The sequence below is a fragment of the Hippocampus comes genome, unplaced genomic scaffold (genome assembly GCF_001891065.2).
Source record: "Hippocampus comes isolate QL1 unplaced genomic scaffold, H_comes_QL1_v1.1 scaffold132, whole genome shotgun sequence".
In the NCBI taxonomy this organism is placed as follows: domain Eukaryota; kingdom Metazoa; phylum Chordata; class Actinopteri; order Syngnathiformes; family Syngnathidae; genus Hippocampus; species Hippocampus comes.
The window spans coordinates 118140-143794 of record NW_017805467.1 but is presented as its reverse complement, the minus strand read 5'-3'; the positions used below and the strand labels follow the sequence as shown (position 1 = coordinate 143794).

At 41.1% G+C, this 25655-nt stretch overlaps 2 protein-coding genes across 5 annotated transcripts; one reads left to right on the top strand and one right to left on the bottom strand.

Annotated features, from left to right (window-relative positions):
- Positions 1 to 725: 725 nt before the first annotated feature.
- Positions 726 to 25245, bottom strand: psmd1 (proteasome 26S subunit, non-ATPase 1). 2 transcript variants are annotated; one of them, XM_019875200.1, is made up of 25 exons: positions 25067 to 25245; positions 24327 to 24370; positions 24166 to 24239; positions 23621 to 23790; positions 23286 to 23494; positions 23045 to 23188; positions 22695 to 22921; positions 22515 to 22575; positions 22304 to 22432; positions 21766 to 21854; positions 21594 to 21672; positions 21291 to 21464; positions 21068 to 21179; positions 20636 to 20832; positions 20390 to 20485; positions 20063 to 20127; positions 11948 to 12062; positions 9343 to 9459; positions 8635 to 8737; positions 5297 to 5466; positions 3494 to 3586; positions 3307 to 3393; positions 2591 to 2812; positions 1009 to 1160; positions 726 to 890 (listed from the first exon to the last, which is right to left on the bottom strand). In XM_019875200.1, exons 1-24 carry the CDS (start codon positions 25080 to 25082, stop codon positions 1014 to 1016), a joined length of 2940 nt encoding a protein of 979 aa, XP_019730759.1. In that variant the 5' UTR covers positions 25083 to 25245; the 3' UTR covers positions 726 to 890; positions 1009 to 1013. The 2 variants fall into 2 exon arrangements, with proteins under 2 accessions (XP_019730759.1, XP_019730760.1); XM_019875201.1 differs by having other exon boundaries at positions 2591 to 2752.
- On the top strand, positions 12141 to 17824 carry htr2b (5-hydroxytryptamine (serotonin) receptor 2B, G protein-coupled). 3 transcript variants are annotated; one of them, XM_019875203.1, is made up of 4 exons: positions 12141 to 13956; positions 14633 to 15224; positions 15886 to 16086; positions 16650 to 17824. In XM_019875203.1, exons 2-4 carry the CDS (start codon positions 14966 to 14968, stop codon positions 17600 to 17602), a joined length of 1413 nt encoding a protein of 470 aa, XP_019730762.1. In that variant the 5' UTR covers positions 12141 to 13956; positions 14633 to 14965; the 3' UTR covers positions 17603 to 17824. The 3 variants fall into 3 exon arrangements, with proteins under 3 accessions (XP_019730762.1, XP_019730764.1, XP_019730763.1); XM_019875205.1 differs by lacking the exon at positions 15886 to 16086; XM_019875204.1 differs by lacking the exon at positions 12141 to 13956 and having other exon boundaries at positions 14302 to 15224.
- Positions 25246 to 25655: the final 410 nt, after the last annotated feature.

Below are 25655 nucleotides of genomic sequence, written 5' to 3'. Positions count from 1 at the left end.
TGCATAGTTTTTGGTCTGTTGACATGGTGGAGTCGACTGTGGGATTGTCTAAAAAGGAAGAGCAAAAGTGCCGAGGGGGAGAAAAAATGAAGTTTTTCTTTTCATGGACAGTAAGATTAAGAGAACACTACTGAACTTGGGAAGCTAAAAGTACACTTTTGTGTCCATGAGGCTTGATGCCCTCTTCTGAAGTACAAATGATCCATGATGTCAAACCGTCTCAACAACTTCAAATATTAAAGGAAGAAAGTTCCTGGAAAAAAAAAAGTGCAATCGGAGGGAAAAAGGATAAATCTGAAACCTTATTCAATTACCAACCTACAATATTATGAGAATGAAGTCAGAATCTTGAGAACACATTTGTAATTTTACACAAAAAGAGACAGAATATTACAAGAAAAACAAATACATTTCTTTGGCGTCCAACTGCAATTTTTGGAAAGGCAAAATGAAAGGATGTGTTCTTTAGATGCAAATATAGGTGGGGCACTTTGAAAATAAAGTCACCATTTTATGAGAACAGAGATAGAAATTTAGGACTTAATCGAGAAGTCATAATATAATGAGAATACAGTTGCAATTTTATGAAAACAAAGTACTGTGAAAAGATTTAAACAAGAATAAACCTGAGGTGAGAAAACCATCTCTTTTCTACATCCCGAAGACGTTTAAGAATAAAGTCATAAGATTGGGAAAAAAGTTAAAGAAAACTTTCACTCAAAGCCTCCTCTTTGTATACACGTCTTTTTATTGTATAGACACAATAAAATACAAGGTGAACAAGTAAAATGGATCCTGCCTGACCAACGGGAGTGGCAGGAAGAACAAAGTGAGGGGAGGGGCAGCGGGAAAAGTGGGAGTGGATAGAAGGACAGCATCTCTTCTGAGGCCTAAAGACACAAAACACACACGCACACGTACACAAGTGCATGCGTCCAGGTCAGCAGAGATCCAAAGTGAGTATTTTTTTTTCTTTCTGAATTAAAAAGCTGTCAATTTGTTTCGTACCTGATTTATTCGTCATTGTACTCAAAGGGCTCCGGGGGCTCAGGCTCTTGCTCCTCCTCCTCGATTTTGGGGCCGTGAGCCGAGACGGGCTCCACCAGCTCCTCCTCTTCCTCGCTGGTGTCCTTCATGATGATGATGCCGCCTGTGTGCAACTAAACAAACAAAGGTGTCATTAATAACTGGCTTTCAGCTGGCTATTGGTCATCCTCGCGCAACGTTGGACCAAAAGCATCAAACTCATACAGTATTTCCCTGAATGTTGACACCGATTGTGCCATTCTTGTAGACTATGAGGGTTTGACTTTGGCAATATATCGCCTCAGAAAGTTAATCATGGATTTATTTCTTGGAAAAGTTGCTCAAATTTGGAAATGTTTAGCCCAGAGTTATACACTTGGTGGAACTGTTGGTGATACAGCGAAGGGAACATGAATGAAAGCCGATGCACATGTTTAATCTTGCAGTGCAGCCAACACGGTGCAGACGTTCAGCCAGGTCTATAAAAGTGTTCACTTCCTGTGAATGACAAAACAAAGCCTTACAAGGAGAGCGGGCCAATCAAGACTACTTCCTCTTTGCTAGATGGCGGCTGCGTGCCGATTGGTTCGGAGCGTTTACAGCAGGAACCATTGAGTGGAGGCTCTTTTATTGGCCTAATGTTCTTCTGCTGCTGCTGCATCTATTCTCATCCTTGCATTCCAGCACACGCGCACAAAATTGATGCGACCGCTCTGATAATGAAAGAAGAACCCACAGCGGTCACAGAAATAACTTCAATCTGACAAAGCTAAGAATGAATGAAACAGAATTGTCTTAAAAACAAACTCATGAAACAGGCTTGAACCAAAATGATGGTACTTCTACAAAAATACTGAAAATGATTCGAACATAGGGACAACCAAGGCGTGTCTTCCAATTAGGATCACAGGCGTCTTCAGACTATTTAAACGGTGACAAGGATTCACTGTGCCGTTTGGTGATGTGGTGTGTACCGCACTAATATGGACCAGAGGATGTGAAGAAGCAAGTTGTCCCACTCGATTAGAAAAAAAAAAATAAATCCACTTATCCTCATGAGGGTCACTGGCATGATTCAGCCTCTCCCAGCTGCCTTTGGGCAGTCGGCGGAGGACACCCTGAACCGGTTGCCAGCCAATCGCAGGGCACACATAGACGAACAAGCTTTTGTGATCACACTCACACTTGGGGACAATTTTGAGTGTTCCATTAACCTGCCAACATGTTTTTGAAACGTGGGAGGAAACGGGAGCACCCAGAAAAAACCCACGCAAGCACGAAGAGAACATGCAAACTCCACACAGGAAGGCCAGGTATCGAAGCCTGCATATATATATATTTATATATATATATATATATATATATATATATGGACTAGCATGTTAAATGCTAGCATGTTTATGTATTATTTTGTCATCTTCCAAGTTATTTCTGTGACCACTGCGGGTTTGTCTTTCATTGACTTGGGGCTACCAACAATTTTGTCTACGTGTGTGGACGTGAGTACAAGTGGAATGCAGTTGTTGGGATGGGTCGTGCGTGCAGGCTGGGTGCGGAGTGTTACCTGCTTGAAGGGCTGGTAGCGGCACGTGTCGGGCATGTTGAGGACTTTGAGCTGGGCTGGCATCACTCTGGCCGGGTTCTCCAGCAGCTGGAAGTTGGGCTCCGCCTCCTTCTTCTTCTCCTTTTCCTTCTCTTCATCCTTCTTCTCACCCTCCTGCACCTCCTGTCGCACAAGCAGTGTGTGTTCAGCCTGAGCTCTTTTTTTCTTGCTCTGTCTTAGCAGCTGCTTTGTTGGCCAGTAAAAGGTAATAGAAGATAATTGTTGTCTTTCAACGAAACAACGGAATAAAGGAGGGGGTTCTTAACTAATTAAGATGGACTTTTTTGATGTGGCTGTTCTACTTGTTCAAAATTAAACTGCAGACAGATATCTCATTGTACAGTTAGCTGTTTTAAAAAGGTCCATGTACAGTGACACCCACTGGATGGCTCCCACCTTTCCCTAAAGCCAATCATCAATCAAGAGGACTGCGGCAGTTGCCAGAAAGTACCACGCTGATTCCGAGCACCAGTGCTGAGATAAGATATGACATAACATGGCACAGAGAACCAAACAATGGCCTCTCATTCCACTCGATGTGGCTGGCAGCCCGTCCAAACACGTTAGCTTTGAAAAGTGCTCAACTAAAAACGAAATAATGCAAAGCTACTCGGACACAGTTGACAAGTGTCAGATGTTTTAAATGAGGAAAAAAATAAAAATAAAATGGCACTCACTACTTCCATCTTCTCCTCCTCCTTTTCTTTCTTTTCCTTCTCCTTCTTCTTTGCTTTGGCTGTGATGGAGAGAACAGCAGTGGAGACCTGCCAGGCACACGCGCGCAAAAGCACCGTAGATATACATTATTAGAAGACAATGACACAAAATGCTGAAAGGGAAGAAGTGACGTGTGTCTTTGCTCACCTTCTCCTTCTCCTTCTCCTTGGGAACCTCCAAAGCTGGCGGGTAGGCGAAGGTGGAAGGTTTACAGTTGGAGCGATACTGCACCTTGGGCATCTGAACAGGATCAAGTGGGGGAAATTTTTATTTGAAATCCTGCTGAATATTGAACTTTGCTCACTTGCAAAGAAATGACCAATGAACAGCGAATTTCCCTAGTGGACAAATTAGTGCATCTCTAATTCGACTGGTTTTTGATTATGGATCAACAGAACATCACGACAAAAAAAAAAAAAAAAGCTTCGAAAACGCACAATGCAAAAGGACAGTCCTAAAAAGTTGTGCATTTTGAATGAACTCAAAGTCGTTGAGCTCCAATAACTCAGACAAGATTTTGGCTCCCTCAGATTGGCTGCCGCAATAAACCAATTACCTCCTGGAGTGAGGGTTATCTTGAGAAAAATAAAGGAGCCACCTCAAAGCACAACACAACCATCAGATGGCTTAATGGGAGCTCACAGACCGCAGGCCACAAGAAAACCTGTGTTGGGAGCTGTGGCTTCCAGTTTCCAAGCCAACCCAGCCAAGAAAGTTGAAGGATTAAGAGGTGGCCAACAACTAGAAATGTCTCATCGATGTGCTCGCCACCAAGAATTTCTCCACCAGAGATTCACTTCCTTTTGCACATGTGCTAACTTTTATGTTGTATTTTCTTAAACACATTTTTAATGTGCGTGGCAAATAACTTTTTTTTTTCCTCCCACGACGTCAACGACAAATAAAATGTGGCCAACAGATCGATGTATTCTATGTGAGAATGCTCAGACACGTGCCAGTCATCTATCGGTACATGAACACGTACAAGCGACACTTCATGGCAATCGAGATGTTCCACGACTTTTCACAGGTTATTTCAAAAGGTCAAGAGAGTTGAGAGAAATGACATTGCTGTGTGTGAAAAAAGTGTGGGAAGATGTAGAAATATAGGGCCAGGGTTACCCCAACCCATCAATATATTGCATTTGTGTCAAGTTTATTTAAAAATTTCATGTATTACGTTATTTAAATTTTAGACTGTGTTGACTAATAATGAGAATACAGGGCTCATTAAAAGCAACATTTGGTCTCATCTTGTTGTCAGACAGTCAACAAACATGTCAAAAAGACAGCACAGGTAAAGCCTTTCGTCTGTAATCCATCATATTGGGAATATTCCAAACATCTGTCATATGGTTGAAATAGTCGAAGATGAACAACTAAAAATTATAGATAAATAAAACAGGAAACGGAAACCAATTGAAGAGGAATTTCATTAGAAGTGGAACTTTTTTTTTTTAATTAATATATACAAATAAAGTATGTAGCGGATAAATGTGTGAGCTTTCCTTTTCCAGGGAAAAATACATGCAAGTCAGAACATGATAGATGCTCATCTGCGGTGGATTTTAATGATGGCATTGTTGTTTAACTGTTAAGGTCAAGTATGCGTTTAGACTTAAAGCAGACCTGCAGCTTTGATTCATGAGGCAGAGAGAAACATCTCAGCGGGATGACTGATGCCTGCGGGCGGTTATTAACCTCGACAGCTTCTCAAGACTGTTGGGATTACGCTCGCGCTGCTCTCCACGGCTAACATTTTGACTTTAACATGGTCAGAGTTACTCGTGAATCTTGAAAAAAATCAATAGCGTAAACAGCCTTCAACCTGGGGCTGCTAAAACAAAAACAAAAAAAAAAAAAAAAGGAAAGAAAATACACAGCATATTTGAAACACTACGCAAATATTCAGTGGGCGCTGAGTCAGTAGGCTCTGTGATTTGTCAGTACCTTGAGGTCCTTGTTCAGGCCAATGATAGCAGTGGGTGTGAAGGCCAAGGACAGGAAGTGTGAGAGGGGGAACCAGAACCAGAACTGGGTGAAGACGAGCAGGCCCACGACTGACGGCATGTGTGTGTGACCAGTCCTGGACTGAAGTGAGATGCTCACATTTCGTCCACCTGCAACACAGACAGCACAACGCTTGGATACATAATAATAACTGCTACTTTGTCACACCACAAACAAAGTTAAAGGGGGGAATATGCAAAATTGCCGGTGGGTATGTGGTTAAATTAGCCAGTGGTGGTTTCGAACATGTACCATTCATTTTCGATCCGGAGGCCAAGGGATAAACACTCCTTCCAGAATCCTAAAGTCACGCTACAAAAATCTGCTACATCTGGCAAAACCGGGCAGCTGCTCGCTTTGTCTCATGCCCTAATTCTGCCCCGGTTGTCATGGGGAAAAAAAAGCTGTATTATGCATAAGCATGAGACAGGATCACTGACCTCAAATACCCAAAATGCCATAATTTGAACCAGATTGTGACAAGTGAATGTTAACTGCGCTGTAATCATTTATTTGGACAGAGCAAGACACCCGAGAACTGTTTTGATGATGGCTGTGTATGTGGATGTGCAGATCATAAAAGTGGTATTAAAATCAAAAATTAAAAATCAGAGTGCTGGTGACGAGTAGTTAACACAAGGGTGGCACATTTCCACACCGAGTGTGACAACACATCCATTTGCAAATAAGATTTGGACGATGTCCGATTTCTCTCACATCATCGGAATATGGAGAGGCAACACAACACGGACCGAGAAGAGGAACTCTTGACAGCCAGAAGAAGATAAATGGGGGGGAGACCATACATTATTGCTACTGGTGATTCAAGTCTGACTGTGGACCAACAACTATCAAACTTGGCACAGGCACGTGTAGACAACACAGGCACAGACTGTCATGGAAAAGCATCAACCCAAAGACTGCATTGTTTGTGACATCCTGCATGAAATCATTTACAGGTTTGTTTCTGCTTGCCGGTCCAAAAATAATTCCTTATCAGATCAGAAAAATTCTGAATAAGTTATCGGTGCCAATTTTGAGAGCGTTCGTGTGTTCATTGCTGATGATGTTGACAAATGAAGAAGGCCGATTTCTAAAATGTTGAAACTTCTCCACGAGTTAAGACAGGGAAATGACCTTTACTAGTGACTTCTTATACGGACAAATATCTCAACAGTGTAAAAAACGTTGAGTGCAAACGCCCTCCTTCTGTCACAGGCAAACAATAGGGTGGATTTGAAAACGTTCAGAGGTTAAGACGGCGACAGGAAGGACGGATAGGAGGGAACCAAGATGAATCTGTCATGTCCTGTCGTGATGAACAGAAATGATGGTTCAAGGGCGTGGGTCATACCATTTCAAATTAAATCAGCCAAGACAATCAAGGTAACACTGATTTGAGGTCAATCAACTCATTTAGTCCTGGCAGAGTGACTTGACCCAGTGTTGAAACTCTTCCAATCCACTGACTGAATGCCGAAAGGGAGCCAAGAATGCTTCTGAAAAGCCTCTTCAAAATGTGGCAACGGGTTAAGAACACTTGACCAATGAGTTCCCCAGACAGTTGGTTATTCCAAGTACCGTGGTACGTCCAAATTACTAATAACATAGGTCGACTTATTTTGATCCTTTCCTGTGGGAAAATGTTATCTCCATTTCAAAGAAGAGGGAGGTGGAGCAGCATCCCCGAACAGATTGCTGTGGACCTTTGAGGTTCCAGTTTAATCAAAAACCAACTTCCCCCTGACAGTATCAAAATACATGATGTTCAAGGGTGAAAGTGCAAATGGATGGTTTCTTTCTATTGGCGAAGGGCAATGGAGAGAGTAAAGATGTACAAGTGAGATATAACGGGGAAGCAGTGAACACTAAATAGGGAGAGACATTTCCTTGGTAATGACGCGTAGTGGTAATTAAACTGAGAGCTAATCACCTCCGCCTTTCAAATTAAATACAATAACCACGGCACCTCAAAAGCTCCAAGAAAATGTCGACAACAAAATATACATCAAAGGTGTCTGTATGAAAAAGGAGGGGTGCTTTTCCTGCCTGGATGTGTTTGAATTTTCGGCGCCACAATGCCAAGTGTCCTAAAAGCACGACTAACCCCTGCAAGTTAAAGGGAGTTGGAAGCACCTCTACAATGTGAAAAGTGATCCCAGCGGGAAGGGATTGTCTGGATGTTCTCCCGCGAGGTCATCATGGTGCGCTGATGACTGTGCTTAATGCGCTTCATTTGATCGATGACTTGAATGTCGGCCATTGTCAACAACTAAAAGCAATCCGGTGGGTTGAGAGACGTAGGCAGACGGTTGATAAATGTGAAAATGCTCACGAGTGCCCACCGCAGTGTTTACTATGTAAAAACATGGGCTTCTTTCGAAGGCTTTGTGTTTACATGAGAAAATTGGTGTGTTCTGTGTCGGTGTGAGTGCAGAGCTAGGACCTCACACATGTAAAGCCATTTGGTGCGTTTGAGTCCACAAACGGCAGAGACGATCAGACAAACACAATTAGCAGCGGGACACCAACGGGCCATATGGCGGAGAGCGTAGCAGAGCCGCGCTAAACGCCGGCTGCTAATGAACCTTAATGTGATCTGTTCCAGAGTCACGGTGCACGGGTGGTCAGGCGAGGAGGCTTACTCTGGTTGCCTGAAGGAACTCCAATTACGAGGCGCACGTACAAAACCACCGACTGACATTAACGGTGCTTGTTTTACAGTGTTCACATGCAGTGAGGGATGAAAACAGGCTATCGTCTGCCAAGTTGATCTCCTACACTGCGACACACATGGTTAAAGTGTGAATCAATGTCAATTCCACTGAAAAGGCCACACACCCCACAGGAGAGGAGTGGAACAGAGTGTGGCTACAACCTGGCATGCAGTAGTTACATTCCATGTTCGTGAATTTGCAATTCCGCTTCTTTTAAACAGTGACAGACTGACTATCATCTAGGGTCATTATAAGAACCAGATTTTTATAACAGCATCGGCCTTTTCTAAAAATCCAACAGCTGACAAGTGATTTATTCCAGCGTCACACAACTTGAACTTTATTGACCGTATAGGAAATTTTACAATTCCATTATAAAATTGTAAAGTCTCACAGGATTTACTCATGCCTAATGTGACTTAGTTGATGACCTTTGAGGCACTTTTTTTCCTTCAAAGCACTTCGATTGAAACCAAAAATCCAAAATTTTGGGAGTTCAACATTGCCCGGCCAACTGTGCGTCTTAAAAAATGTTAAACATAAGCTATGGTACACACTCACCTGCATCGAGGATTCCCTGGGCCAGGATGGCACCGAATTTGGCCATAACATCGTCGTGCTTGTCATTGATGACCTTTGCGTAAAGCTGTCGGAATTGATTCACCTGGAGACAAAAGGAGAAAATGTATTCATACCCAAGTGATAGGCACCTGCTTGTATAATGAAAGCAACAGTGCTTCATTTCATTCACCAGATCAAGGGAGAAACATGGTTGCAAAACAACATGTCATGTCAAGTGCAAGTTATTTTGGAAGATATAAATGAAGAGAAATAAGGCTGTTGTCTGCCACTACAGACGAGCAGTAGATTAAAAGTCGATAAACAGTCATGGATGTAATACTGCCCAAAAATTACAATGTTTGGGAAAAAATGGCTCGTGCGCAATTCGGCATGGGACTTCAGCTTTGAAAAAAAAAAAGGGGGTACAGTCTGAAAAGGTGTCTGGCATTTCTTAACTGTCTGTGACAATATATTACGTGATCCCAGGGCAAGTGTGTGAAGTTATGCGAGGACAAGTTATTTTCCAGGAGTGCCACGACACGTTTCTTCACCTCTATCTTCCTAAAGCTGATGCCTTCAGCTTTCAAACAAATTTCCCCCTTTGATGTCCCCCCCATACAAAAAAAAAACCCTACGGCTGTGACATTTTTTTCATGAACATGAGTTGCTGTCGAGGATATCTGTTAAGAGAAAAACAGAGAGACAAACCTTGGGGCAGGTAACTTCCGTTTGCTGGATCATGATGAGTGCAGAGGCAATGAGAGCACCCTGTCTCACGTAGTTCACTGGGTCATTGGTCATGGGCTCCAACAGATTGATGGCCTCCTGCACAAACAACCGTCACAATAAAAAAACTTGAGCTAGAATCAAGAGTTTTTGCTAGCTTCTAGGCTGCTTACAAGGTGGGTAGGGGCACAAATAGGCACATGATCTAGTTGCCATTTGTAACTGCAACATTGGTGCAACAGGGGGAACATGTGTTCAGGACAAACATTATTAACAGAGGAAACAAGACCATACTAATTAATGAGATTAGTGGCATCCATATCTGGTTGCCCAGGACAACTGTATTACAGTTAAAACAAGGACCGCCTTCCACAATTTGCTCCTATTAAGTCAGAGAGATGATTTTTCCAGTTCTCACTCTGCATCTAACTGAGCGTTAACGTCTGTAACATTTACGGACAAGTTTGGGGTGGGAGGGTAGGGTTGGGGCGACCACCCTGTTCAGTCAATGGGGGAGAGGAGGTTCACAACATGTCTCCTGAGTCGTGACAAGTTCGAAGGCAAAGCCAACATCAACTGACCACAGGTTTTCGACCTCATCACAATACGGAAACAGTTCTTATTAAAGGACTAAGTTACATAAGATTGAACACTGACGTAGGGAATGTGTTGATGCTCGTCTTACTGGATCTCAGTGCAGAATTTAATACAATCGATCGCGACATACTGTTGAACTGGTTGGAAACTTGGGTGGGATTAAATGGAACAGTCCTCAAATGGTTCAGGTCCTACTTGGAGGAAAGGAGTTACTCTGTGACCAGATGAAGTTTGAAATCTGATCAAATGGCTCTGACATGGAAGGGGTTTCTCAAGGGTCACTCCTTGCACCCCATTTGTTCTGTCTGTATATGTTAACCCTGGGTCAAATGCGTGGTGCTATCATGACTAGACCGAGGACACACAGCTCTATTTATCAATGTCCCCGAATAAAAGCAAGTTCACTTAAGGTACTGTGTCATTGTCTTGAGCAAATTAACAAGTGGATGAACCAAAATTTCCTTCAGCTAAAGAAAAATAAAAACAGAAGTAATTGTTTTTGGAAATAAAGAAAAAAAGATTTGCTATTAGAATCATCTGTGTTACTGTCATTAGAGACTAAAGACTAAGTCCGAAACCTTGAGGTGTTGATAGACATGACTTTCACCAATCATATCAATCACTAAAACAAACTTTTAACAGCTGAAAAATATATCCTGACTGAATTGTTGCATGCTCCAAGCAGACCAGTTGAAACTTATCTGTGCTTTTATCTCCAGTACACTCGATTATTGCAACAGTCATCTTACTGGATTCCCTCAAAAGAGCATCAAACAGCTGCAGTTCATTCAGAAAGCAGCTCGGGTTCTGACCAGAACAAAGAGGTCAGACAACATTACTCGAGTCCTGAAAGCTTTACATTGGCTCACAATCAGCTGGAGAATAGATTTTAAAATCCTGCTCCTGGTCTATAAACCACTGAATCGTTTGGATCCTAAAAACATTATAGAAATGCTGATATAAACCCAGTAGGGCTCTGAGGTCTGTAGACTAGGGTCAATTAGTGAAGCCCAAAGTTCAAAGTGAACATGGTGAAGCTGCATTAGTTGTTATGTTGCACACAAACTGAATAAGATGCCAAGAAGTCAAGCCGGCCTCTTGTGTAAATGCTTTTAAATCCACATTGATGTGATGAAGATCTTCTAAATTTTTAAATCATTTTTTTCTTATGGTCATTTTATAAACCTACTCTCAAGTCTTTACTTTCAAATGTTTTTTTATTAATGTATTTAATTGTTATCAACGTATGTTCTTTTTGTTATTTTTGTAAGCTATTTTTGTTTTCTCTGCTTTGCTTCTGAAAGTAGTTAACTGGTGTGTTTGTAAACGCATGGTGTGTTATGTCTGCTTGTGCGAAGCACAGAGGTGCATTGCCCCTATTTAAATTAAGCTGCCTTGCCTTGCATTGACGAAAGGGGGCTGGTGGGGGTCTGTGAAATGTAAATCGCTTTGGAAAAATTCATGTGGTCATAAAAGAGTATACATAATATATAAAATATACATGCTCCCAAAATTGATACATTTCTCCTGTACAATACAATCAACAAGACCCTCCTTTCATTGTGGACAAAAACTAAAACGTTGCAGCAACAATTTCCCAAGGACAAGTTGTATAAATTACAACAAAATAATTGATTCCTTAAATAGGTGACCTACTTCTCTCGTCACAACACCATCACTCTCCCAATAAAGGGCCTAATAAGCTGGGGCAGCAGTGTATACACACTCGGACATTCCTTTTCGAGCTGGTGCTTTTAAAACTTGAAATGAAAACTACTGAAGGAATCATTTACATTGGTTGATTTTAATCAGGTTATTGTGAACCAAAGACCCTCTTCAACTCATTCAACATTGTCTGTTGTTTATAAGAGTGGAGTGAGATTGGTATTTCACATTTGTTGTCATACTTTCAGTATATTTGCAGATCATTCATTTCATCTAAATTGTTCATGTAGAAAATGTACTCTTTCATTTCAACAAGGTAGCTCACCTTGTTGCCTGTTCCGGCACAGCAGATGCCCAAAGCCATGGCAGCACCACAGCGAACGTGAGGGTTGTAGCTCTCTGACAAAAGTGACACGACACTGGGGCATTGCTCAGGAGTTCTGAAAAGAGAAGTGAAAAAAGGCTGATACTATGAGCACACAGAATCAAAAACTAAATTAATACTGCTACTGGAGTCACAAAAAGTCACAAGATGGGTTGGATACATTTAAAAGTACCATTACATATATTGATCAAAATATATGTTAGGCTTTTTTTTAGTGCAGAAGGTCTGCCAAGAGGATTTGTTCCAAGAATCTGCTTTAGGAATTGAACAAATGAGTCACATGAATACAAACCTTCACAGCCAGACTGTAGATCTAGCTGTGTTAGGGAATGTCTGTTTGAGCCATCTTTCAAAAAGAAGGAATTTGTTTCTGTATACAACTATGACGGGAAAAAAAATGAAATAGTGTGTTTGGTGTTAAGAAGGACACGCTGGGATGTGATTTGCAAATGCTGTTACACTTGTATGTAAGAACTAAAATGGTATATTTCTACAACACACACGTTTAACAGGACTGCCCAACTGCATGTTGTGGAAAGCAACAGGAGAAACCAAAGATGGTTTAGGTCAATATTTCATTGACCCTTAAACCAATTCTGAGGTTGTATTTTATTTATTGTCATTAGGTTGCTGTGTGTCTGAAGTTCCGCATTAAAAAAAATACTTTTTTTACCTGCACATGCTAGCAAATGGTTTTGGACTCAAAAGAAGAGTTTAAACACACAATGTCAGATCAAGATGAACTTTTGATTTAATTCAGAGATAAAAGGACTTTTGATTTAAGTTCGAGGTTTAAAGTACCAGTCTTCGATTCTGGCAGTCAGATGACATCCTACAATAGCACCTGTGACGTTCTGACTATATCGTTGGGCTGTTTAATTAAGTACTAAATCATGGTGTGCATGCTTCAAATGTATCAAAAGAGGAGTGGCAGCAGCTGATACAGCTGTGGTTTATTTGCCCCTCCAGTCTACATATCCAAGGGCTTTGCAAGGAGTGTCAAGCAGTAAACCAATGTGACAGGAAAACAGATTATCGATGTATTTATGGCAATACTTGAAAGATAAGATCATTTAACATGCTTCCTGACTGCAACACATGATCATTCAAACAGACTGAACACACCTGGTCAGTGTTGAAATAAACAAGACATGATGTAGTATGACTTTTATAGGCAAGCTCTGCATGTATAAGAACAATAGTTTGACTAAAGCGGATAGAGGCGAGACTACCCTTTAAGGACATAAGGGAACACGGATTTACTGGTAACATTTTTCACATTTTCACAGGCGGAAAAGAGTCATTCACCATCTGTAAAGTCTTTTACATATTTAAATACCTCGCATCTGCTTTTAAAGTTGACTGCGACTGCCAAGACTTCAGTGGAGTCATTTCAAAAGATCAAAACAGGGAAAATGGAATTTTAAAAAATGGTAAAATGTAGAACTGCATTACTACTTCAGCCCATACTCTTGTTAGTGTAAAGTGTAATGGAGGTAGGATGAGAAAATGACAGAACTAAACACTGGGTTGAAGAAAAAAAAAAAAAAGAAGACCCCCAGGAACCACTGGTACGCGGCTGCCATGAAGACATTCATACATTATGCACATAGTGTGACTCACGAAGACTGAGGGAAGGGAGGGGAAGAGAGGGGAGATAGTGAGAGGGGGTGTGTGAAAGAAGGAGCAATGACGAGCTCTTTCGAGGCTGGAGAGCCAGAAGGAAAGAGAAAGGCAGAAGCCACATCATCTGAAAGTTCTAAAGTTGTGATCATGGGAGGTGATGCATAGCCGGACATTTTGGACATAAAACCAATCACCCATCATGGACATGGACAGAATTGTCTCATGTTCCGACATGGGAGGGCTACAAATATAATGGTGTTTTTTTTTCTTTTGGAAGAGAACTTCAAGAGATGAAACATCTCTGAGCAACTCATTCAGGAGAGGTAAGAAACCTTTGCAAAGTTATGCAGAACATTTTAGTGTGTTAATGCAGTGATTCCCAAACAGTGAGTCCGGCCGGGGACATTAGTCTGCTGCGAGAGCTCGAGCGGTGTGCTGTGGGAACTTGTCAATTTTCACTTAATTGGTGACAAAATTATTTAAGAACAAATAATGTACGTATCTTTATCCATCCATGTATGCCAGGAACTTATAATGACAGAAAGAACAAATAAATGATCTTCTATTAGATGGCAAAATGTATGAAATTGACAAATGTATCCTCTTCTGGTGACATTTTTGCTTGGTGGTGTGCCGTGCGATTAAAAACGTGCCCTGGTTCGATAAAGGCTGAATCGATCACTATTTACTGGATGCGGTTTGCAACATAAGTTGCAAATTGCGGTGCACTTTGATTAACTCTAAATTGTGTTCAAAGACACTCACACAAATTCTAGAAAAAGTTTTCACATTTTGTGTACTAAGACATTCTCAGAGACATTTGAGACATTCCTTGAGCATTTGCGACGTGGTTTTAAGAAAAAGCCATTTTCACAAATTCAAAACAATATTCCTCACTTTTTACAAGCACCTTCTGTTGTCAACTGTCATATCATTATAGATAAAAAAAATTGACATCAAATATTGCTGTTCCGCTGATGGATTTGTTTGTCATTACAGGTGGAAACAATGGATAGTGGATAATCTGTCAGGGAAAACGAAGGAACATGAGGACTCCAGCTGGTGTTTCTCTGTGGAAATACTTCATGTCTATGGATTAACAATATGGGAGACATTTCCACGATCATCCAGAGGTTGTCTGTATTTTTCTTTTTTTTTAACAGTTGTATATTTCCTTAAGGTATGGGGCATCCAGCGCACTGCCCCTGAGCTTTTTAGCCTCCCTGCCTGCGCCTCTCAGCGGCTACTAGTGACAATGCTGACCGAGCCTGCAAAACCACAGAGATCAGAGCCGAGACCCAAAACAAGGCCCACTGGAACCTTCACGGCACAATGTCCCAGTCAGATGTGGCTCCCCTGGAGGCTGACAGCTCGCTATCAGAAACCTCTGGGGTTCCGTTAAAGTGGGCTGCTCTGCTTTTTGTTATGGTCATCGTTCCCACCATTGGTGGAAACATCTTGGTCATCCTCGCTGTGTCACTTGAGAAGAAGCTGCAGAATGCCACCAACTACTTCCTGATGTCACTTGCTGTGGCCGATTTATTGGTGGGACTCCTGGTGATGCCAATTGCCCTGGTCACTGTCCTCTACAGTAAGTTAAACATGTGGAGTCCGAGCTGATAAAAATGTTTTCAAACAAATGTGAAACAAACCCTGCGACCAAAATCCAAGAGATGCATTCACAAACATATTTTTTTTTAAATGATAACATGTAAATTGTATGAAGAAATAGGAAGCTGACACTTGGATTAGTTTTGGGCCTGACTATTACTCAATATATTGACTCATTAAAAGGTAATCATTCAGAAGTCATTATGTGTGGTCATTAGTCTTTACAAACGCCATATTTCTATGAAATAAGGTTCCTATCGGGACACCAAGATCAAAACCACAATAAAAATAATCCACGGGTCCCTCTCAAAAGTAAAACAGTGCTGGAATAAAAGTTAAAGTGCCAAATGAATGCCTGGAGGTGGAAATAAACATTACAGTAAGTCTCCAGAACATCAAGATCAAGAACTTTAAGCGACATCAACAGCCTGAGACCGCTCCTCTTTCCAGCAGAGTCATACCTCACATATATAAACAAAGAGAACTTCTAATCGAGTGCCATTTCTAATCCCTGACTGGATGATACAGCTCCCACTGCAAGACCAGAACAGACCACCGTTAGAAACCCAAAATATAGCAGATCCACTGCTCGGGGAACATAAATGTCAGTTGTGAATTGCTATTTTCTACCATTTCTTTAGATTCTGGTTGGCCCCTTCCTGACTTCATCTGCCCTATTTGGCTCTTCCTGGATGTGCTGTTTTCAACTGCATCCATCATGCACCTGTGTGCCATCTCACTGGATCGCTACATTGCCATCAAGAAGCCAATACAGCACAGCCAGTACAAATCCAGAGCCAAGGCCATGGTCAAGATAGCACTGGTGTGGCTTATATCCATTTGTAAGCATTTCTCTTCACATCTTCTTTCACTTTCCCATCCATTTCACTCATCTCTGTAGCCATCTCTACAACCACAAATTTCAAACACGAGCAAGGTTTTGAAATACATTTCTTGACGCAAGATCCATGGCAGACCTGGTTTATAAGCTCATAAACACAGGCCGGATGGAATAAAAGCAAAAGCAATATAAACAGTTATACTCTGCAGCATTGGGAGGGACACAGTGTGGGTTCGGCAACACCAGAACAGCAAAACCAAAATAAAATAAATCAAATCAAACAACCGAGATGTTACCATCCATGTCTCAATTGGGGTCAATGAGACATAGATGGAGATGTTACCATCCATGTCTCAATTGGGGTCAATGATTCCACTTTTAAAGCAGAGTCTGTGACCACTGGCATATCCATCCATCTAATTCAGAAAACAGTAATTTTATACCATAGAATTTCATTTACAAAATGGGATTTAAAAAATATATTTTTGGACTTGAAGCATTAAAATAAACTGGCAAGATTTCCCCTTAAGACTCATGTAAGATTTTTCTTATTCTTTTCTCCAGGTATAGCGATCCCTATTCCAATCAAGGGGCTCCAGAACTACCAACCCAGAAACAACATCACCTTCAACAGTAACCACACATGCCAGCTTAAAACGGACACCTTCCGGGAATTCATCATGTTTGGCTCCATGGCAGCATTCTTTGTTCCGCTGATCATAATGATGGTCATCTACCTTCTTACTGTCCATGTGCTGCGCAAAAAGGTCTATTTACTCAGGTCAAAGGTGATTCAGCGCTTCAGCTACCCAGCGGTGTCCACAGTATTCCAAAGGGACCATGCTAGGACCGCAAATCAAGTTGACCAGTTTCATGTGCTGGACAGGCTTTCCAAGATGCAAGAAAACCCCAATGTAGGCACCGCAAAGCTTCCTCCCATCGGTGAAATTCCCTTCCGCAGAATGTCCACCATGGGGAAGAAGTCAATGCAGACTCTAAGCAACGAGCAGCGTGCCTCAAAGGTGCTGGGCATAGTCTTCCTCCTCTTTGTGGTCATGTGGTGTCCGTTCTTCATCACTAATGTCACCTCTGTGCTGTGTACCAGCTGTGATGTCAACATCATCTCCCGGCTGATGGAGATCTTTGTGTGGGTGGGCTACATATCATCGGGTATCAACCCTCTTGTTTACACACTCTTCAACAAGACGTTTAGGGAGGCTTTCACACGCTACATCACCTGTAATTATAAGACCTGCGCACGTCATCAGCCGGACAGAAATCTAAAGGCCTCAAACGTCGCTCGGACTCTTACGAGAATTTCATTCAGATCTTCCATGGCCGAAAACTCCAAACTGTTCATGAAGAGGGGCATGAGGAACGGCATTGGGGCAGTGGGCCCCCAAAGTCCACCGAGATGCCGGTCATCTGCCCATTCATGTAGCGGTGTCATGTTAGACACAATGCACTTTGTGGACAGCTACGATGCCAAGCAGGAAGAACATGTGAGCCGCCTATGAAGCTACAACAATCCAATTGACCTGAGAGCATCAGGACATGGCTGGGATCTTGCTGAACACCTAGTTTTTCAAATTCAAAACAGGATGTTTGCACCACCACCAACTTCAAAAGCTGTTGGATTGCGTTGGACTGGCATTTTGTAATGTACTTTCCTTGAAATAAGACCTGGCTACGGGGGTTGACCCCACAATTGTACAATGTTACAGGACAAAAAAAAAAAAAAAACAAAAAAAAAAAAAAAAACAAAAAAAAAAAAAAAAACAAAAAAAAAAAAAAAAACAAAAAAAAAAAAAAAAACAAAAAAAAAAAAAAAAACAAAAAAAAAAACAAAAGCAAAATCATGCATTTTGTTCTTCCACTGTCACTCGAAATATAGTAAAACATGACACTGTTAGCTTTCAGAAACACAAACAGCTAACATCTAATGTAAAATTCTGCATCTCATGTTATCCACAGATCATTCACTCCCTGACAATCAAGACCAAATTAACAATGCCGAGTCTTTCAAACTGCAAGGTCAAGAAACATTTGGCACAAACAGATAACGTTTTCAACGGTGAAATCCAATCAACTCCTTGTAATGTTTACATTCTGTCAAGTGGACAGATAGAAAATGCACCTAATTTGGACTATAAACCATCTCAGACCATATTTTGCTACTTCCTTTCTTGTCTACATCTCTAGAAACCATGCATTTTGTACTGCCTAAACTGTATTGAAATGATCCAATTTTTTTTTGTACAAAATGGCTCTTTAAATGTAAGTTATGCATCACTAAGAAACTTAACATGCTGAAAAAAATGCGTTGCGAAAACGAATTGTGTGTTCCTTCAGAAACATTCATTTTCTGTGACTGTTAAATAAACTCTTTGCATGTCATCTTCTGTGTTGCTGTAAATATGGCTTGGCCTTTTCTGGTTCTGACTGTGCCTATATGGGGATAGACACCTGCCATTTTTACAGGACTTGTCCAAACTAACCAACTCAGACATACATTGCCTTCAGCCTTCCAAAAGCAACACAAGCAAAACTGTCAACAATATTCCAATACACACACCAGCCTCCAAACTCAACATTGTTTTGGGAAAATTCATTTAAAAGGAGAAACAGACTCGTTAAAGAATGAGATCCATGAACTAAAAATTAACTTTACATTTGGATTACAAAGATTTGTCTGAAGAGATGACATTAGATTCTATAGATGGGAAAAGCTACCAATTATGTATGTACAGTATACATATTGCATTAAGTTCATGAATATATCAAACATTTTATACTCTGGAGATTTTAGAAAAAAAACAAAATAAACCCCTTAGATTATGCTGTGTTCATCTTGGCATGTAAGTGTTTCAGTAGATAGGATCACACTTCTCTTATGATTTCTTGAACATTGTGGCCTGAGTGAAGTGATGTATCCCAAGAGCAAAGCGAAACAGAGCAGGAATGCATCCATAGGCTGCTCGTCTCCCACTGATCAGATCTGGTTGCTTGGTCCGAAACACTCTATCTTGGAGGTTGAATGGAATAATTCTTCCACTAGTACATTACAGAAGCAGCATTTTTCTCTAAGCTTTTTTCTTAAGCTTTTTTTCTCCATGTAATGCAAACAGAATGACCACTTGTGACTGAATTATAAAGCTATTAGGCGGAGAAAAAAAAAAATAGTGTGTTTCCGGTAACGCGACCGACCGAGAATTTCTACGTCGAAAATGCTGACCATAAAGTTTTTTTTCTTCAAACAACCCTCTACATTTTTGTGTAGAGGGTTTACATCGGTGCAAACTCTCGTGATATTCATGTTGAGCGCGTGCGTCGTTTGCCCTGTCGTCTGTCAACAACATTGAATCATGGCAGCGGCCGCGATCTCTGACGACAGTTTAAACCGCGTTTTCTGCGTTAGTCGCATGCTCGCACTGTAATGTTAAGAAAATAGCATCCATTGATGTATCGAAAAAATTCAGCAAACTATTTGATGAGCACCATGGGCCGAGTATAAACCACGTGAAAATAGCAGAGTGTCAATGTGCCAAAGGTCAATTCTATGACATTGATGATATGGATATGTCAGTGCTTCAAGTTTTAATTGACCTAAGATCGATTCGATTTAGATGTATAGAAAAAACACAAGAAACTGTGGCAAAAACAAAGTGTAGACGTATTCGATGTCATGATGAAAACAGAACGTTCAGAAAAGGAGAAAAACTAAGAATTTCAGAAGAAAACTCCAAGGTAGGTGGGTCTACAACGTGTAACTAGACAGGTTTTGAGTTCTGAAACACACATCAAAACAAACAATCTACTATGGTTATTTTGTTTAAATTTTTGATGGGGGGGGAAAAAAAAAAAAAAAAAAAACTTTGTCCTACCTACCGACCCTATGCTTAAATCTCATATTACCTGAAACACACTATCTTTTTTGTTTGGCCTTACCATTATAATAGATTCCATCTGGTCCTTACCTGAACAAGATGAAACCAATGGACTCGACAGCTGCCCTCCTGACATCATCGTTTACGTCACTCACCTTAAAATGAAGGAAACAGTCATTCATCAATGCCAATATGGCACCTCTTCAAACCCTGCAAATAATCCTTAGGTCTACACTTTCTTCAAAGCTAATGAGGGGCCTCCTATTGATACTAGCATGCAGATGGTGCCATCTAGAGGACAGATTTGAAACACTGCATTGGCTTTATCTGCATGCCACTCGTGCTGGGTTTAAGCTGCAAGTTGCAACATTTATATTAGAATATCTTTGTGAAGCGGACCAACCACTAAACACTTACAGCGACATGTAGCAGGCGTCGGATGGCCTTGTTGTTCCCAGAGCCGCAGTAGGCCATGCCTACAGTGTACATACCGGACCTCCGCAGAATGGGGTCCTAAAAGTCAAAATGAAAGCAGTGCTCTGAGAATAGGTGTCTGAATTTTCAGCTACAATTTGATGCTCGTACAAACACTCAATAAACGCCACATTTCCTTTTCTGTGGATAATTACGACAGTTTCAACAAGTACCCCTTGTGAGGTTTACCTTGTCTCTGCAGAGAGACTCAATGAGGGCATCGGCCTCCTCCATGCGTCCATACATGACCAGAGCGATTCCCACCGCCAGGCCACGCAAAATTTTCTCATGTTGGGTTTCCTGCGCGTAGCCCACCATGTCCTCAATGGCCTGAGCAGACTTAGAGCCCAGCATGACTAGACCCAGGGCCAGGCCGGCAGCCTCACCTAGAAGGACTCGCATGATCAGTAACTCTTGCAATCTCGAATATGTTTTGGTAGAACTGTACAGTAAATCCTATAAGATGAATTAATATCATGCTGAATCATTTGAAGACATTGTTCTGAATAGATACTAACAATGTGGAAGCTAATTGTCATCAGATCATAAGTCAGAAAAAAATCAATGAAAGCTGTCACAGGTTTTTTTCAGAACATGACAACTTGTGTTGGTTCCACATACCAGTGACAGCATCATCCTGATACAGATTGGACTTGAGGAGGTCATACACATCCTGTCTCGCGGTTCCCAAAGCTGCCAGACCGAGACCGAGACCACCTCCATGACGAACAATCTTTTCGAACCAAAAAAATAAAATAAAAAATGAGGTAGGAAGCATAATATCACCTCAAGCACGAGTTACATGTCAGGATTTGTATGTTCAAGCATTTAGAGGCCAACTTACATCGTTGCTGGCGTTTTTGAGCTGACCGAGCAGGTAATCAATGATGTCTCCGCCATGATTGGCATGGATGAGGCCCAGAGCGTACAGGCCTCCTCCCTCCTGGTAGGCAGAGCCAGGGGAAGTGTCTTTTGGCAGGTATGTGGCCATTAACTGAAGGGCCTCTTTTTCATGACCCTATGAGAAAAAAATGACAAGAATTTAACAAGGAACATAACGAGCGACCTCAATTATTTTTGTATAGTGATTTCAAATATTACGTTGTGCAAAATATGGTTTCTATTGATTAATGTCACTTTAACGGACCTTGTGAATGACACCAAGACTTGCTGTTGCTGTGAATTTTGCCCAGTTAGTGGCTCTGGCAAGCCATTCAAGGTTTTCTCTGTAAACAAAAAAATAAAATACAAGCTAGAAATGTAATTAATTGTCAATACCTGTATATTTCTTTACGTGACATTTTCAATAAAGTGCTTACCTGAGGAACTGGTCACTTGTGGTGCCAGTGTGCATAAAAGAGTTGGCAATGACGGTGGCTGTGTGGCACACTGAATTTCGGACCGCATCCTGAAATGAGATGGGAAATTTGAAATAAGAATGCAAAAAAGTCACAGCAATGTCAAACAACTCTTTCTAAAATGACCAAGTAAACACAAAAACAGGAATTTCTATTTGGCCTTTTTGTCCACACAAAGTGTTTTAGGGCACTGAAAAGAGGACATGTGGAGATATTCAAAAGTTCACATTTATAGTATTTTGTGCACAATTTGGCACTCTTCCATTCCAAAATTTTTCGCAGAAATTATTATTATTGTATTTACCTTTACTGATTATATAACCACCAAATATGTTCAAGGACTTCATCACTACACGTACAGATTTCATTTTGTTCAGTGACACACTCATACGAATGTATACTGTACATCCGAGTGGCAAAAGTATGTGCTTACACAATTTTTTTCCCCATGTACTTCATCATTGGTCTCTTTTTACAGAGCTCTGAACTCACATGTTACCTTTGTGTTTTTGAGGATCATAAGATCAGTGTTGTTGTTTCGAATTAGGAACTGCAGATGCAACTCAATGGCCATCTCCCCGCTGAGGATTTTGATCATCTTGGCGTTCTGGTCTTTTGGCTCTTCCTTCTATGAATGTTATGAGAGCTTAAACTTGAGGGTTTTTTTTCCCCCTACAGAGACACATAACAATCACTGCAAATTCCTTTACCGTCTCTGCTGGCTTTCCTGCAGGGGAGCTGCCAGCTTTGTCATCTGTCTCCATTGCGTCGCTGGGGAAAGAACATTATTACTCTGCACAGGGTGCTTTTTTTAAAATTACTACAGTGCATAGGAGAGGAGAGTTGTTCCTATTTATTCAAACACAGTTTCATTTCAACTTCATGCTCACCTGTCTTTATCTGTAGTGGACACAGTGCCTGTATTGGTGGAACCAGGAACTGCTGGGATTGGTGTTCCAACCGTTCGCAGGTTTTGGATGACAGAGGAGAGGAACTGCTGGCTGGCGCTCTCATAGAGGTCAAAGCAGATCTGGTAGGCCATCAGCAGGTTGTCCTCCTTCACCAACTTTTCCAAGATATCACTGACAGCTTGGGGATCATCCAGGAATATTAGGCACTATAGGAATAAGGGGGAAAATGAGTTGATCCACATGCAGCAGAATGCTATTGTAGAACTAAGTGACTTTTGGAAGATTCACTAAAAAGGTAATGGCGTTTTTAAGACAACATCTGGAGTTACCTGACAGACATTGATGAAATCAGGCTTCTCCAGGTTCATATAGAGCTTGACCAGAACGCGCAGCACCTCATTGCGGAACTTCTTGTTTTGCATGAGCGACATGCACACCTTCAGACTATAGGCAAGAAGCCCACTGACGTCATTCTGCATAGGAGGAAATGTTACAAAACAAACACTTCATTGAGCAGCCATTAACACAAATCATATCTCTCATATGAGCTGCGGTAAGAGGGAGCATTACCGATTCTAAGATGGTCTTCTCAAACATGTCAAGGCGACGAGTTTCTAAGGCAATGCCAATGGCCTGCTTGTACTTGTGGTCGTTGAGGCACCGCAGGAACATCTTGTTGACAATGCCTTCCAGGCGGGGATCGATACTTTTCCTCTCTTCATCCTCTGGCAGCTCAGCGTTTTCCACACGCAACTTGGTGTAATGGTCGATGCATTTGGCTGGCAGGAGAAAACAGTAAATTATGAGGGGTGTCATCTTCCTCTCTCTGGTAGAGACAGCATACCACCATCATCATTAGATCTTAATCATAAGAGATGCTGTAGTGATAATCTTTGATCGCTCACCAATGATAGTTTCCACATATTCAGTGTCATCAGTGACATTGAAGAGATCCCCAGCACCAAGTGCGTAGTTCAGAGATTCCTCAAAAGCTCCAAGATGATAAAAGACCTTCGAGGCCACCAGAGCGGCAAATTCTCTGTTGCGGAATGTCTCATCTTCGTACAAGACTTCACTGCAAGTGTAAAACACAGAGAAGAAACATGATTGCAGAGGCATACTGGTTTACACTCATGCACAACATTTAGTAAGTTTTTTTCTTCTTCCGGAACAATTAAATAACGAACAATGCTTTACATGCAATATGAGGCCAATAGTAAACGTAATAAATATGCTCATTAAGTTCTTGTGCAAGAGGATCTTTATCAAAACAGTATTTTGAATACCCTTCATTGGCACATCACTGCCTTCGGGCCGAAACCTCCTGCCAAAATGTGGTCAATTTCACATTACAAATTTCATTTTTTACAAAATGATACTACTGGTCAGTACTAACTAATGTATATGAGTGTCTGAGTGTGGTGGGGGGTTATTTCAATTATATACTTACATTTTGTCAACAGATCCTGAAATTTCAGCCCAGAAGTCATTGACAAGGTAGTCAAGCTTCTGCAGTGCAAAAACCTGCAAACAGAAGTCAAAGAAATGGCTTAAACAGGGCTGTTTATTTGAAGGGAGTAGCTCAATATTGGGCTGTGGTAAGTGTCTTACTTTGAGCTGTGGTTCCTCCTCATCAAGGAGGGAAATAATTCCAGCTGGGGGGAAAATAAAGGATATTTAATTCCACGCTTTTGAGTTTTTATGCCAAATGGAACTACACATTTTTTTGTTTGTTTGTTTTGGTCTCACTTGTTTGCTGTCAATGACGTCAGTCATGAGTGTTTTCAATGCATTACTTGGGTTTCCCAGTGTTGAAAAGCCAACACAAGTACTGTATTAAGTAATCGAATTTGATTTGCCACGGTCATCCAGGTACTTTGGAAAACGTTTCTTTTAGTGTGTGGTTTTTTTTTTATTATTATTATTTTTTTTTTAATGAAGTGATGTAGAACGGAACCGTTTGATACTGTGAAAGTTCAGGGTCAGTAACTGTTCCCTATACAAGACATTAAGTGTAATAGTACCAGTTTAAACAGGTCATATTATTACTTAACGATCCGCATTGATTAAACAGGTCATATTATTACTTAACGATCCGCATTGGTAGCGTTAAGGAGAAATCCCTCCGTACTGCATTTCCAACACGTGGCTCGACATTTTAAAGTAAATATTCTTGTTTCTTGGTCGTAATGTATATAAACTATCGACTGACAATATAAACTTTCGGGAGATTTTGTAGGCTAAATGCTCACTGACAGCAGACAGTGATCTGTGTGACTCAGCTATATCAATGGCAGCTAGCTAAACTTTGGGCGACCAAAAAAAAAAAGATTGTCCTTCTCACAACTTACCGGCAGATGTAATCATGGTTAGCCTATATTCCCTCCTCTGTCCCGGGATAGGTGTTCAACAATGTAGCTCCGTACGGATTATTTTATGGTTTGCTAAATTGAACTATCAAGAGGTGCAAACCAGTGCTACCCAACGAAGCCGCTGCTAACTTCTTTTTGACAAAGCCGGAGGTCCCCGACGCTTTGCCTCGATTTTAGCTGCCCTTGCTGTGGCCTGATAAAAACCACAATATAAAAGCAACGTGTGCAATCTCATCTCCTTTTGAAAACAATCCACGTTGCTGAAATAATTTAAAACATTCGTATTTAAACATAAAAGAATAAAGGTAAAACAAAGGTGAATGAAAATAAAATCAACTGGAAGACAGGCTTTTCCACAAACGCGCTGCCGTGCATTAGTTGTTTCCTCGTTTGAATGCGGGTATGATGAAGTGTGTGTGCCACAACACTCAATACCTTTAATAAACACTGACTAAGACAAGTAAATAGATAATAAACACACATTGGGTTTTTTTTAATACCGTAACAAAAACCCAACCAGATGCGTGAACAAGCAAAAAGAATAGCACCAAATAAAAATAATACCAGT

What these genes read in the sequence shown, in the direction of transcription:
- psmd1 (XM_019875200.1), bottom strand. An exon ending in TCAAAAACGCCAGCAACGAT is followed by an intron (nt 21,180 to 21,290) that starts GTAAGTTGGCCT and finishes TGGTTCGAAAAG; the next exon opens with ATTGTTCGTCATGGAGGTGG. An exon ending in CCAGGGAATCCTCGATGCAG is followed by an intron (nt 5,467 to 8,634) that starts GTGAGTGTGTAC and finishes TCTGTGTTGCAG; the next exon opens with GTGGACGAAATGTGAGCATC.
- htr2b (XM_019875203.1), top strand. Translation starts at nt 14,966, where the DNA reads ATGTCCCAGTCAGATGTGGCTCCCCTGGAGGCTGACAGCTCGCTATCA. An exon ending in CCTGGTCACTGTCCTCTACA is followed by an intron (nt 15,225 to 15,885) that starts GTAAGTTAAACA and finishes CCATTTCTTTAG; the next exon opens with ATTCTGGTTGGCCCCTTCCT. An exon ending in GGTGTGGCTTATATCCATTT is followed by an intron (nt 16,087 to 16,649) that starts GTAAGCATTTCT and finishes TCTTTTCTCCAG; the next exon opens with GTATAGCGATCCCTATTCCA.